Source organism: Aedes aegypti, chromosome 3 (assembly GCF_002204515.2).
Source record: "Aedes aegypti strain LVP_AGWG chromosome 3, AaegL5.0 Primary Assembly, whole genome shotgun sequence".
NCBI lineage: Eukaryota > Metazoa > Arthropoda > Insecta > Diptera > Culicidae > Aedes > Aedes aegypti.
In genome coordinates this window covers 157,513,979-157,525,686 of record NC_035109.1, presented here as the reverse complement: position 1 = coordinate 157,525,686, position 11,708 = coordinate 157,513,979, and the positions used below count along the sequence as shown (strand labels likewise).

Genomic DNA, 11,708 nt, shown 5'->3' with positions numbered 1-11,708 from the left:
ATCATCGTCAGAATTACTTGAAAGGAAACACCTCGCTCAGCAGAATCCATGGCACCGGAAGCACTCCGACGCTTGTAGCAAACGCCAGAGTGAAGAATAGAAACATGGCCAGATAGTTGAGACCGTTGGCCGTGTTGACGCTGTCGTGAGCATCTGATGATGACCATCCAGGTGGGAATACGTTGAATGCATAGACCGCCAACGAAAGGCAAGACAGCGATGTGAGAGTAAACGAGAACAATGCCAGCCTTCGTTTGCCGACGAACTTGATGCTCACCATACAAACTATATTCGCGGCCAATCCCAACAGTGCTGTCGATACTGTGGCCCAGTTAGCGTCCAATGGTACTCCATAAGCTTGGAAAATCTGCACCAAATAAGGCCGCATTCCGGTTAACCCGCTAAGCTGACCGAACACAAACAGGAACATGACTAAAGCGAACGGTCGTAGATTACGTTTCCTCATGAGTTCTTTCAGTTTCATCCACTCGCTTGGCGGTGGATGGTCACATTTGGAGTTCTGAGATTTTTGACACGGAGTGCATTGTGCGGCGTTTTTGTTATATCTTTGCATTTCTTGGAACTCCTTTTCCACCGCATCCGGTGAAACCCAACCGCGCAGCCACTGTAGCGATTTGCGGGCATCTTCCTTACGATTCTTGGACAGTAGCCACATGGGAGTTTCCGGCACGAAACATATTGCAATCATCGTAGCCAGCGGAACGGTAACGCATATTGCAGCGGTTATTCGCCACGTGGTTACCGTTCCCAGAAGAAATACGACGAAAAAGCCCAGCATCACAGCCACTCCTGCGCAAGATGTTAATATGCCTCGTATCGATGGTTGACTAGAGAAGAGATTGAAAGAAAAGATTAAATCAATGTTATGGGTAATAATTATTAATATTTCGCATTAGCATAAATAAAAAGTGGTAGAGTAAACTCTCCTGTACACTATGGTGCCATTAAATAATAAATATAAAATTTAGTGGGGCAGGGCTGGTAGCAAGTCTTTTTTAGAGGCTTGGAAAGCAAAAATGTCTAAAAAGTCTATTTTTATGAAATTTAAGATTCTTTTTTTTTAATAAGAATGGTCTCTAAAGTCAATATATTCTTCTACTTGCAGTTCTGCAGATACTGCAATTCTTCCAAGAAAACTCCAGAGTTTTCAAACAAGTCGTTGATGATTTTTACAGATAAACATTTTTTCGGTAAAGATAAATTTCGCTTTATCTCAGAAATTCCTCCAACATTCTTCCAAGGATTATTCCTGATCCATTGCTAGAATCTTATAGAAACTTCTCCAACAAAGCATGCACATATTACTACTGCATTTCTTCCAAATAATTCTTGAGCAATTTTTCAAGTTAAATCTCCATGGATTCTTCAAATTTTCATTTGAAGTACACCAGCAAATACAACATCAATCATTCCAACCATTTATATAAAAGTTTCTTCGGGGATCCTGTTCAATGTTTTTCATGCAATGCCTCCAGATAATCCTGCAGGATTTTATCCAGGGTTCCAATTGATTATTTTTTCTACCTTAGTAGTGGTGTTTTTCAGTGATTATCTCGAGAGTGCTTCAGAATTACATATTTACAAAATTTTGATCAGAGATTAAAATTTCAGAGATCAGAGTTTTCAGCGAAACTTCCCGGATTATCTCAGGGATTTCTCCATTAATGTTCAAAAAAATGTCCTTCACAATTCCCTTGAGACGTCCCTGCATAAATTTTTTGTGAATTTCCTTGGAAAATTTCTTAAAGAATTTATACAGAACTTTCTGGAGTAATCATAAGAGGAATTCGTCCCCTTGATGCTACAACTAGATAACTCGAAATTTGAAATTTTTGACTTCAATTTGTCAAAACAGTTTTCTTAATTAGATCTGCAAAATATCCACAGGTCTTAAGCATGTGATTCAAAATATACAAGTTAAAGATTATTTTTCAATCATAATCTCTGCGATTAACCATCACCTTGTTAAACGGTCATACTTTCAAAGTTGCACATCTCAAAATTTTGATTTTCGAGTTATCTAGTTGTAGCATTAAGGGGACGAATTCTCGGGGTAGTTTCCTGAAATATTTTTTGGAGAAGTTCTTGGTTGAAAGTTTAGAAAACTGAACGACTAAAGCAAATCCTTATAAATTAGTGGATGCATCTTATGAAAAAGTACTTGAGTGCAAAAATATGTCCTTAATTGAAATCTCAAAGGAACTTCTTGCAAAATCGATTGAAAAATCTCTGGTTGAACTCCATGATGTTCTTCAGAAATTGTGAAAGAGTCCTTGAAGAAATTTATGTTGAAGTAATTTGGAGTTATCCCTAAAAAAATCAATGTTGAATTCTTGAAGGTATCTTGAACTAATGTCATAAAAGAATTCCTTAAGAAGGTTATTAAAAAATCAATAAATGAATTCTACACTGTTACTTTATAAGGGTCTAACTGACATGGGCGATTTCTCTTCATCGATCCTCTGCTTCGCTTATTTAGATAAATCCTAAACATCGCTAAATTCTCCTAAATTTCGCTAAATTATATAAATCGGTAAAAAATTTTGTTAATGAGACTAGACATAGTGATTCTTCATCCTACAGGAATATGTTATGTATCTTTTCAGTTTTCTGCACTAACGCAAAGAGAGCTACGATGAAGAGAAATCGATAAATGCAGATAAGCTCTTATGACTTATAGTTTCTGATGAATTTCCTGGAAAATAATCTTAATACGAGGTAAGATTTATCGGGCAGCAGGGACGAAAGTCTAGGGGCTTAACGAGGGGGTACGGAGGACTTCTGCGAATTGAGGTGTTGCTCAGGATATGTAGGAGTTCACAGTGGGCTCTGATGAACCTTTATAAAAACCACAAAAATCCGAATGCAACTCTTTCAAAACGACCGATGTCGTTCAAAGTATCAAAGCACCCTAGCGTAAAAGGAGTGCCAACCGGCACATCAGGATTTTTTGCCAGTAAGATCCTGATTATGGCATACTGGTCGCGATACTAACGGACAAGGCATGGAACTACAAATAGGAGTGCTTCGAGCACATTGGAACTAACACCAGTACGGCCTCAATTATGTATACTGGCAGCGCACGAAAGCCAAGGTACTGAAGGCAGACTGAAGTGTTTTCCTCCACCTTCAGCATGACTTTGCTTTGTAGCCGCGGACTCTAACCACTCGGTTAAAGAAGGCAACCTGTGGATACAAGTTGGAAATAAGAAAAAACAGTAGAAACCGAAAACGGAGCTTAAGGAGAATGCTAAACCGAAAACAACGAAAAGTAGGAATTCAGGCGAATCCCTAGTTATCGAAACGGAGGAAGCGAAATACGCCAAGGTTTCGAAGGCGATGCGAAGTACGAAGAATTTATCGCCATTGGGCGCAGATGCGCGGAGCTTAAGGATTGTTGAAAGGATCCTAGTCTTAAAGAAGGAAGCCAAACGAAAGGGTGCAGCCTATAAGCAACTGGCACAAGTAGTACTTGACGACGAGGTTGATGTAAGATCCCTGACTGCAGAAGCGACTCTTCAGTGTAAAAATCTGGAGGTCTCGGAGGTTCAATGTAAAAATCAGAGGTCACGGATGCTCTCAAAGAGCAGTGTGACAACGATGTAGCTAGTAAGGCTTTCTTAGAAATCTACCTTAGAAAATGCCCGCAGGGCACCCAGGTGGCGGTGATAAGGTAGGCCAACCAAGCGAAGAACTTGGGCATACAACAGCTTCCTGAAGATTTTTTCAAGTGTTTCCTGAAGGGCTGGTCCCGACAGAAGTAAGATATGGAGAAAATGCGGCACCGAAGGCCATAGGGTAAGCGATTGTAAGCAAATCGCTAAGTGCCTAATATGTTTCGACAGATCAGCCAACGGGCAATTAACGGACGGACCCAAATGTCCGGACACAAGTGGAGTATCAAAGCAAGCCAAAACGGAAGTAACACAGTTAAATTTAAACCTCTGTGATGCAGTTCAGGAACTGCTTTGGCAGTCAGTCTCGGAAACGGAGACTGAAGTGGTGTTGCTATCAGACCCATACTGCGTACCAGCCAACAACAGGAACTGGGTGGTGGATAGAGCTAGCAGCTATAGAGACGACAGGACAATACCCAATCCAAGATGTAGTCTCTATCTCAAATGACGGTTTTGCGATACCAAAAATCAACGGCGTGTTCTATTGCAGTTGTTACGCGCCCCCAAGGTGGTCGATTGAGGAATTCTCCCACATGGTCGACAGGATGATAGCCGAACTAGCTAATCGGCAGCCAGTGTAGTGATAGCTGATGACTTTAATGCATGGGTAGTGGAGTGGGGTAGCCATTGCACCAACCAAAGAGTCCAACTATTGTTGGAATCCCTGGCTACATTAAATGTAGAGTTGGCAAATAGTACCTTCCACAGAAATGGTACAGAATCGGTTATCGGCGTGACGTTTTGTAGTCCTAACCGTTTAGGTACCATAAACTGGCGCGTTGATGACGGTTATACTCATAGCGATCATCATGTCCCCCACGTAGTATGCGGCAGATGAAGGAGAAGAAGTGGCGAGGGTGACGAACGAAGAGCTGGCAGAAGTCGTAACATCATTCGCACCAATCAAGGCACCGGGACCCGATGGTATCCCAAATATTGCCTTAAAAGCAGCAGTGAATGCGGGTCCGGACATGTTCAGAACCACGATGCAACGCTGCATAGATTAAGGAATCTTCCCGGATGTGTGGAGGAGACAGAAATTGGTGCTACTACCAAAGCCGGGGAAACCGCCATGTGACCTGTCGGCTTATAGACCTATCTGTCTACTAGAAACGACGGGCAAGTTGTTGAAGAGGTTGATCCTTAACAGGCTAGTACCGTATACGGAAGGTACGGACGGCCTGTCCAACAACCAGTTTGGATTCAGGAAAAGTAAATCAGGTTCAGACAGCTGAGGTGGAAATCGAGCATAAAAGGAGCGGCATCCGTTACTGCGCGGTTGTCAATCTGGATGTGAAGAATGCAGTCAACAGCGCAAGCTGGGAAGAAATAGCCCACGCACTTCACCGCCTCAAGGTACCAGTGCAGTTGTGTAAGCTTTTAGAAAGTTATTTCGATGGTAGGATTCTCTTGGACTTAGGCTTCTTGGGGTAATGATCGATGATAAGCTCAGCTTCGCTAGCCATGTTGAATATGCCTGTAAAAGCGCATCTACGGCTATAGCGGCGATTTCGAGGATAATGTCTAACAGCTCTGTTGTAATTGTCAGCAAACGCAAGCTCCTGGCAGGCGTGATGCTATCTATACTAAGGAGTGAAGGACCAATCTGGTCAGAAGTGCTTAGAATGAACAGAAACCTAAAGCGGTTAGAAAGCACGTACAGAGTAGCAAGTGCATACCGAACGGTTTTTAAAGAGGCCTTGAGCATCATAGCCGGGATGATGCCCATCGGGCTCATCATTATTTTAACATTATTGTGCAGATCACCACCATTTTAACAAAGCACTTTTATTGTACACAGCAATATACTAGTATATAAATTTCTTCACGGAAAATATCTTATGATAAAGAAGCTTCAAAATAAACAACGTTGCCAAAATATCAATGAGCAATTTACTACAATGCTTACCATATTTCGCCTACATATGTTACGATCGGTGCTTCCATGAATCCAACACCTAGTCCCAGTAATATAGCAGCTATATACATCTCCTCCAGCGACCCGGCTTGATACAGCATCAACCATGCAATTATGTGAGGAATGTTAACTAAAATCATCGAACGTTTCCGCCCCAAAGGCTCCAACACTATACCAGATAGAACACTACCAACCGGCTGACAAATGTAGGCTATACTTCCTGAAATAATCGAAATATCCACATTATGAACAAAATCATTCCCCAAATGAGTTTCGCTCTTACCGAACCACGAGGCCTGCACAGGTGTGAAATGCAGAAACTCATCAGGAGCGCGATTCTTCAAACCGCGCAGCGCCGGAATGACAATAGTGGGCAAAGCTACCGCCATTCCCAAATCCAGTAACAGGAAGTTCTTCGCCGTGCTGGCCAATATCTGCGGCAGGATCGTTCGGAACTTTCCCGCTTCCGGTTTTTGCTCATCTCCGGTTTTCACTTTGACTATTCCGTTTTTCGCTTCCATAGTCGCGGTCCCATTCACGCTGGGGCTCTCCGCATTGATTGTATAAACCGATTTGCTGCATGGAAAACAGAATTTCATTTTAGTGACAATTTTCATTAAATAAATAATCATTGTACAAACCCCATGGCGATGGATGTGATCTATCTAACTAGAACGACCACCAAGTCCTGAATGAAGCCGTGCCCGTTGGAATGTAACCGTTTGTTCAAACAAATCGCATCTTGACTGCGTGATTGGATTATCTGTAGAAATAGTAAAGCTTACATTAGATGATTATATACTACAAACTATTGGCAGCGATAAGCACTAGTCAGAAGCATTACTAGACATCTGTGGCCACCGTATTCTAGTTAAATCTGGAAACATTAAATGGTCTGGATGGTGCGCTCGTTATAGTGTCTAGGTCGAGATTGTTTGCAAAACATGCTCTTGTGATGGCTTCTATGTCGTATTCTGGTCATAAGACGCTGTCTATTGATTACATAAGAAGTATCGGGGAAGGGGAGTGCTTTACGATTAGTTTCCAACTAGCAATCACCAAAATTTATATTTACATTATTATATTTATTAGAATAGTTCAATGATAGGGAAAAAATGAATTGAGGATAATCAAAAACTCCTTGCAGAGAATTTGATCAAGAAATATTACAGGTGAAGTTTCCTCAGGCACAAGATAGCCGTAGCGATAAATGCACATTACCCTCAGCAAGACCATGCTCAGGGTAATGGGTTCGATCCCACCTGTCTCCTAGAACATAGAGTATCTTCGTACCTGTCACACGATATACACTTGCAAAATGGTCAAATGGCAGAGAGAACTCTTAGTTCAGCTGTTAAAGTGCTCATAATACAACATAAGCTGAAAAACAGGCTCTGTCTTATTTGGAACATAACGCCAAAAAGAAGAGTGGTAATTTCCCCCTAGAAACACCATGGGTAAAATCATTTGAAATTGTTACAAAAATTTTACTTTTCTAAAATACTAAATTGTTACTACAATTTATCCAATAATAAGTTGTCATTTTCAACCAGGCATTACAATCTCATCTGATCACTTTGATCATCTTCGGATAATGAAAGATATTATCAGCAATCCAAGAGCGCTTTGGAATGATTCCATCTCTCTATCAGATGATGATCTTGAAGCTTGTTCGGTGACATATGGGTATATTTCTGTTTTAAGGCTAAGTAGCCCGTAATTGGTTTTGGCAACAATGATGACTTTTCAGCTTGCATTTCAAAGTGATACAACTCAGTCTTGATAGTTTATATTGACTTGAAAAAGTATCACTGTACGCGCTTATATGCATAAAGTATGCTGATTAGATTACACTACTATGCTGTTATGGCTATTGTAAGAATATTTTACTTGTTTGAGATGTCTGGTATTTGTAAATTCTACATGGTGAGCATTTTCTTATGCTTTCAATGCTACATGCTGAATAAGTTAGATCCGTTGATGAACCGCTGAGTTTTGAAGTGAAAAATTATGAAAAATAGTACTGAAACTGACTGAACTTTGATTGAATTCTGATTTTAAATAATTCTAATGAGCCCTTGTATTTTGAAAAGTCGGGAATTTTCTACCTACAAGGTGCGGTTGGGAACAACAAGAAATGCGTGCAATTTCTTGGGAAAATATCAGTTTTTTATCTAAGCTTTTATAACTTGTAACGTTTACATTTACAGACAAATTTTATCTGCTCAGGTGCAAGTAAGAGGGGCAAAGCAATGAGAGAATTATTTTATTATGAATGTATCACGAAGGAAACTTTTATTTCATTTTACAGTCGACTCTCCACATCTCGATGTTCTACATCTCGATATCTCTCCCTAAGTCGATGATTTTTTCGCTCCCTTCATTCTGCATACATTTTTACTCTCTGTGTCTCGATATCGTCCTTATATCGATACCTCCCTATCTCGATGTGATTTTCGTTCCTAACTTTCTCTCCGTATGTCGATATGACTATTTTCAAAGGTTACTAGACCAGATTTTAGAGATTCAGGACAATTTGCGAAAACGAAATGACATCTGTTTGTTTTTAATTTTCCTGGTAACGGAGTGATTTTCAACCTAGTATTCGTTAAAAATTTGTTCTTTTTCTCGATCTCGATGGTCCCTTCGATATCGAGATGTGGAGAGGCGACTGTATATTAAGGATTTTATTTTTCGCAATCCAGACTCATCCTATTCTATTTTCTTCATTACTCAAGAAAGATTTCTGCTCAAGCGCTCCATCCCCTGAATGCTTGAAAGTTGCGTTTGTGGTCTTCGAAGAAAATACGAACACATTATGTGCGTGGCCGCAATAGAATCCATCCCAACCTATAAAAATATAAAAATGAAATTTGATTTCCTCAAGGAACGAATTATCTACTTACTTTCGTTGGTTGACATCTTCAGATAATTTTCACTTCTATTTGATCAGAAAATACCCAGACGTGACAACCGGGCTGTTTCGAATCTTTCTGTTATGGCTTTCTGATGTACGGATTGCTCCGATGATAAGATTTCATCTTGAATCCAGAGATTCAAAGATGAAGTTCAAAATTCAATCAAAGAGCTCCAAGATAATATTGCTGTGTGCGTTTGAAATGCAAATTTAAAATGCGGGAACACCAAACGCGGTAAGATTTTTCACAAGAAATGCGATGTCAAAGATAGATTTTTCTTGCTAGGGCGGCGGTGATTTATATTATCGTTGCTAGGTGTCCTTTGATTGTTTTGTGTTACCGCATTTGGAGGACGTTTAGTCAAGATTTGCATCTCAAATGCAAACAACAATATCTTAATATTTGATCCGAATCTTGCTCAGAAGATCGAAAGATGAAATTAAATGCAATGCCTGTTTTCAACTTAAAGCTTTGCATCCTGCTAGATCCCGTAGTCATGTCTGCATGTATAGAAAGGGTATAGGTTGCGAAACAGCATGACGCTAAAATGAGTTGCTACTACCTGCAACTCTACAAGATATGCGCACTTCAATTTGATGTGAAGAAATGAGAAAAGCGTTCGTAAATCTTCAAAATGAAGGGAAAGCGCTGGTATCTTCGGCAAAAAAGTTTCCAATTTTGACAATAAATGAAAATAGTAGTTTACGGAACAAGTTGCAGAATGATGATTTTTACAGCACGAGTCGTAAATTTATCCTACGAGGCTTGCCGAGTAGGATAATTACGACGAGTGCTGTAAAAATCGAGTTCTGCAACGAGTTACGTACAACATTTTTTGCAATTTCGTAGAAGACCACTTGAGGGTATTAGAAACTATATCGAAATGCATTCACCATTATTTTACAATTTTTGAGAAATTGTTGTGTTATGATTCATTAACCATCTCAAAACAGTTGCGTAATGAGAAAGCGTTGCGTAATGAATCATTACAGCACTGGTTTCAGTTAGATAATGACTATTCCCGCACTTCTTACTTCAGTGCAGGAAAGTAGGCCGTTTCATGACAGATTGTCGTGATGAAAAACAGCCTATTACGATGGGAAATTGCAAAAAGTTATTTTATTACCCGAAGTGATTTTTTCAGTGTCCAAATGAAGCACTCAAAAAATAATGAAACTTTGTAGAACATTTCGGAACGCTAAACCCTATAGTTTCAGACCAAACACACATGTCCCACTTTTTTGATTTCGTCCCACTGTGCGTCGATGGAATTGACTCATTTTTACATGATTGATTGAGAAATAAAAAAGCCATTCCGAACATCCAGCTGTCCATAAAAGAAATCCTAAATAAAGTACAGGCTTTATCGTGGATTTATGTATAACTTAAAGTCAAAATAAAATAAAATTTCAAAAATCTGCATGTAAAGCTTTAATAAAACTACATTTATTACGAACTCAAGTTGAAAACCTATCAATGACAGGTTTTACCATTTAAATAAAATAACAAGAGGGCAAATTTTGACATTTATTAGAAACAAGTGTCAAAAGAGCAAAAATGATAAAAGTCAGTTAGTTCAGTCAGTCTTAGTTCGATAAACGATCAAAGCAATAGAGTAAGGTGGGGTAAAAAATCAATCTTTCAGAAAAACTATAACTGTTGAAAAGAAATTAATACCACACAGTGAACTTTCAGCATATTGACCAACATTTTGCTAAGCAAACTTGTTTTAATATTTAGTCATTTTTAGTTAGGTCAGATTAAAACATGAATGTGTTAAACGAACCCTTGCTCCGATAGTTGGACAAAATTACGAATGTGCGGGGTAAAATTTAGCTGACTGAATCTCAAAATATCGAAACGATTTATTATTAAAAGTACACACTAAATTTTCATCAAAAAATTGTAAAAAAAACAGGTTATTTACAGATTAATTATAATTTGACCAAAACAGTAGTTTTTCTTGCAAAACTAAGTAAAAACATGGAATTTGAGTGATTTATTACGCAGGTTCAGTCACTTAAATTAAAGCTAGTATGTGGTATAATATAGTATTTAGTAGTATTTGGTATTTTATACAATTTTGCAAATATTTCCGCGAAATGACTCGAACGTTTGCCCTGCTTTTATTTTTATTTTGTTCCATGCAATGAACGTTTGACCTAAAATTATAGTTTTCACGTCTAAAATGCGAATTTCTTTATTTATTTATAAGTTTACATCAGCGTTTCCCAAACTTTTTTGAGTTTCGCCCCCTTGGGATCAATATATTTTAGAAACACCCCCTGATATGTAGTTTTTATTTTTGTATTAAATAACCGCTATACTATGTTGAGAGCCCTGTCCTTCAGTTCAGAAAGTGGTATGGGCGCGTTCTGCCAAGTCGGTCGAGGCAGATTTCTTGTGTGAAAAAGTTACAACATGGACGTTCTTAAGTGCCAGAATAAAGTGTTGTGCTTGTGGTGAGCACTTGAAGATGGAATGGAAGGTCATTACTTCGCGTTCACGCTTTTCTTCTGCTTCTCTTAAAAGTTATATACAATAATCGACCCTGAGCTTAACTATCTAAATTAAAAGTAACAAATACAATTGTTGTTCTGAGCTTACTAGCATACCGTTGCGTTAATTTTATCAGTGTAGGCCAATACAGCAATGAAGCATGTAACAATCACTAACATTTCTGCTAGCTTTATCCTTGTTTTCTTATCTTACCCGCCATTACTACGAGGAACAACTCATCGGAGAGGAAGGGCATCCCTTATCATGTCAGCGTAATAGCCGAAAAAACGATGAGTTTACCGTTCCTATAATTATTCTTATTACTAATTGAAAGGTAAATCAGATTAACTAATTGTTTGACTAATAACAAACTTCTTCCTCAGAGCTACAGTCGAAGCTTGTTATAACGACATAGCAAGGGACCGTCGTAATAGAGAAAAGTCGTTATAAAGAATGGTGTTAATACCAAAACATTTCTCAAGGGACCAAAAAATGTTGCAATGGAGAGCTTTTGTCACTATAAAAGTTATCGCTATAACGAGCTGCTACTATATTTACAAAACACCACACATAATTCCTCCTTTCTCATATCCTTAGGCAAAACACTTCACTACCTCTAATATGTATGACTGATTCATGTTCTAATGACCTTGCATCATTTATACGTGAAGTTGT

General features: G+C 38.9%; 1 protein-coding gene across 1 annotated transcript in view; it reads right to left on the bottom strand.

Moving 5' to 3' along the window:
* Nucleotides 1-11,708, bottom strand: part of LOC5573047 (facilitated trehalose transporter Tret1) — a 38,332-nt gene that overhangs the window by 500 nt on the left and 26,124 nt on the right. Inside the window, exons 2-5 of the mRNA XM_001654316.2 lie at nt 6,258-6,379; nt 5,900-6,192; nt 5,608-5,836; nt 18-848 (exon numbers count right to left, since the gene is read on the bottom strand). Of these exons, the coding sequence (XP_001654366.1) occupies nt 18-848; nt 5,608-5,836; nt 5,900-6,192; nt 6,258-6,262 (1,358 nt within the window). The 5' untranslated portion in view covers nt 6,263-6,379. The remainder of the gene's footprint in view (nt 1-17; nt 849-5,607; nt 5,837-5,899; nt 6,193-6,257; nt 6,380-11,708) is intronic.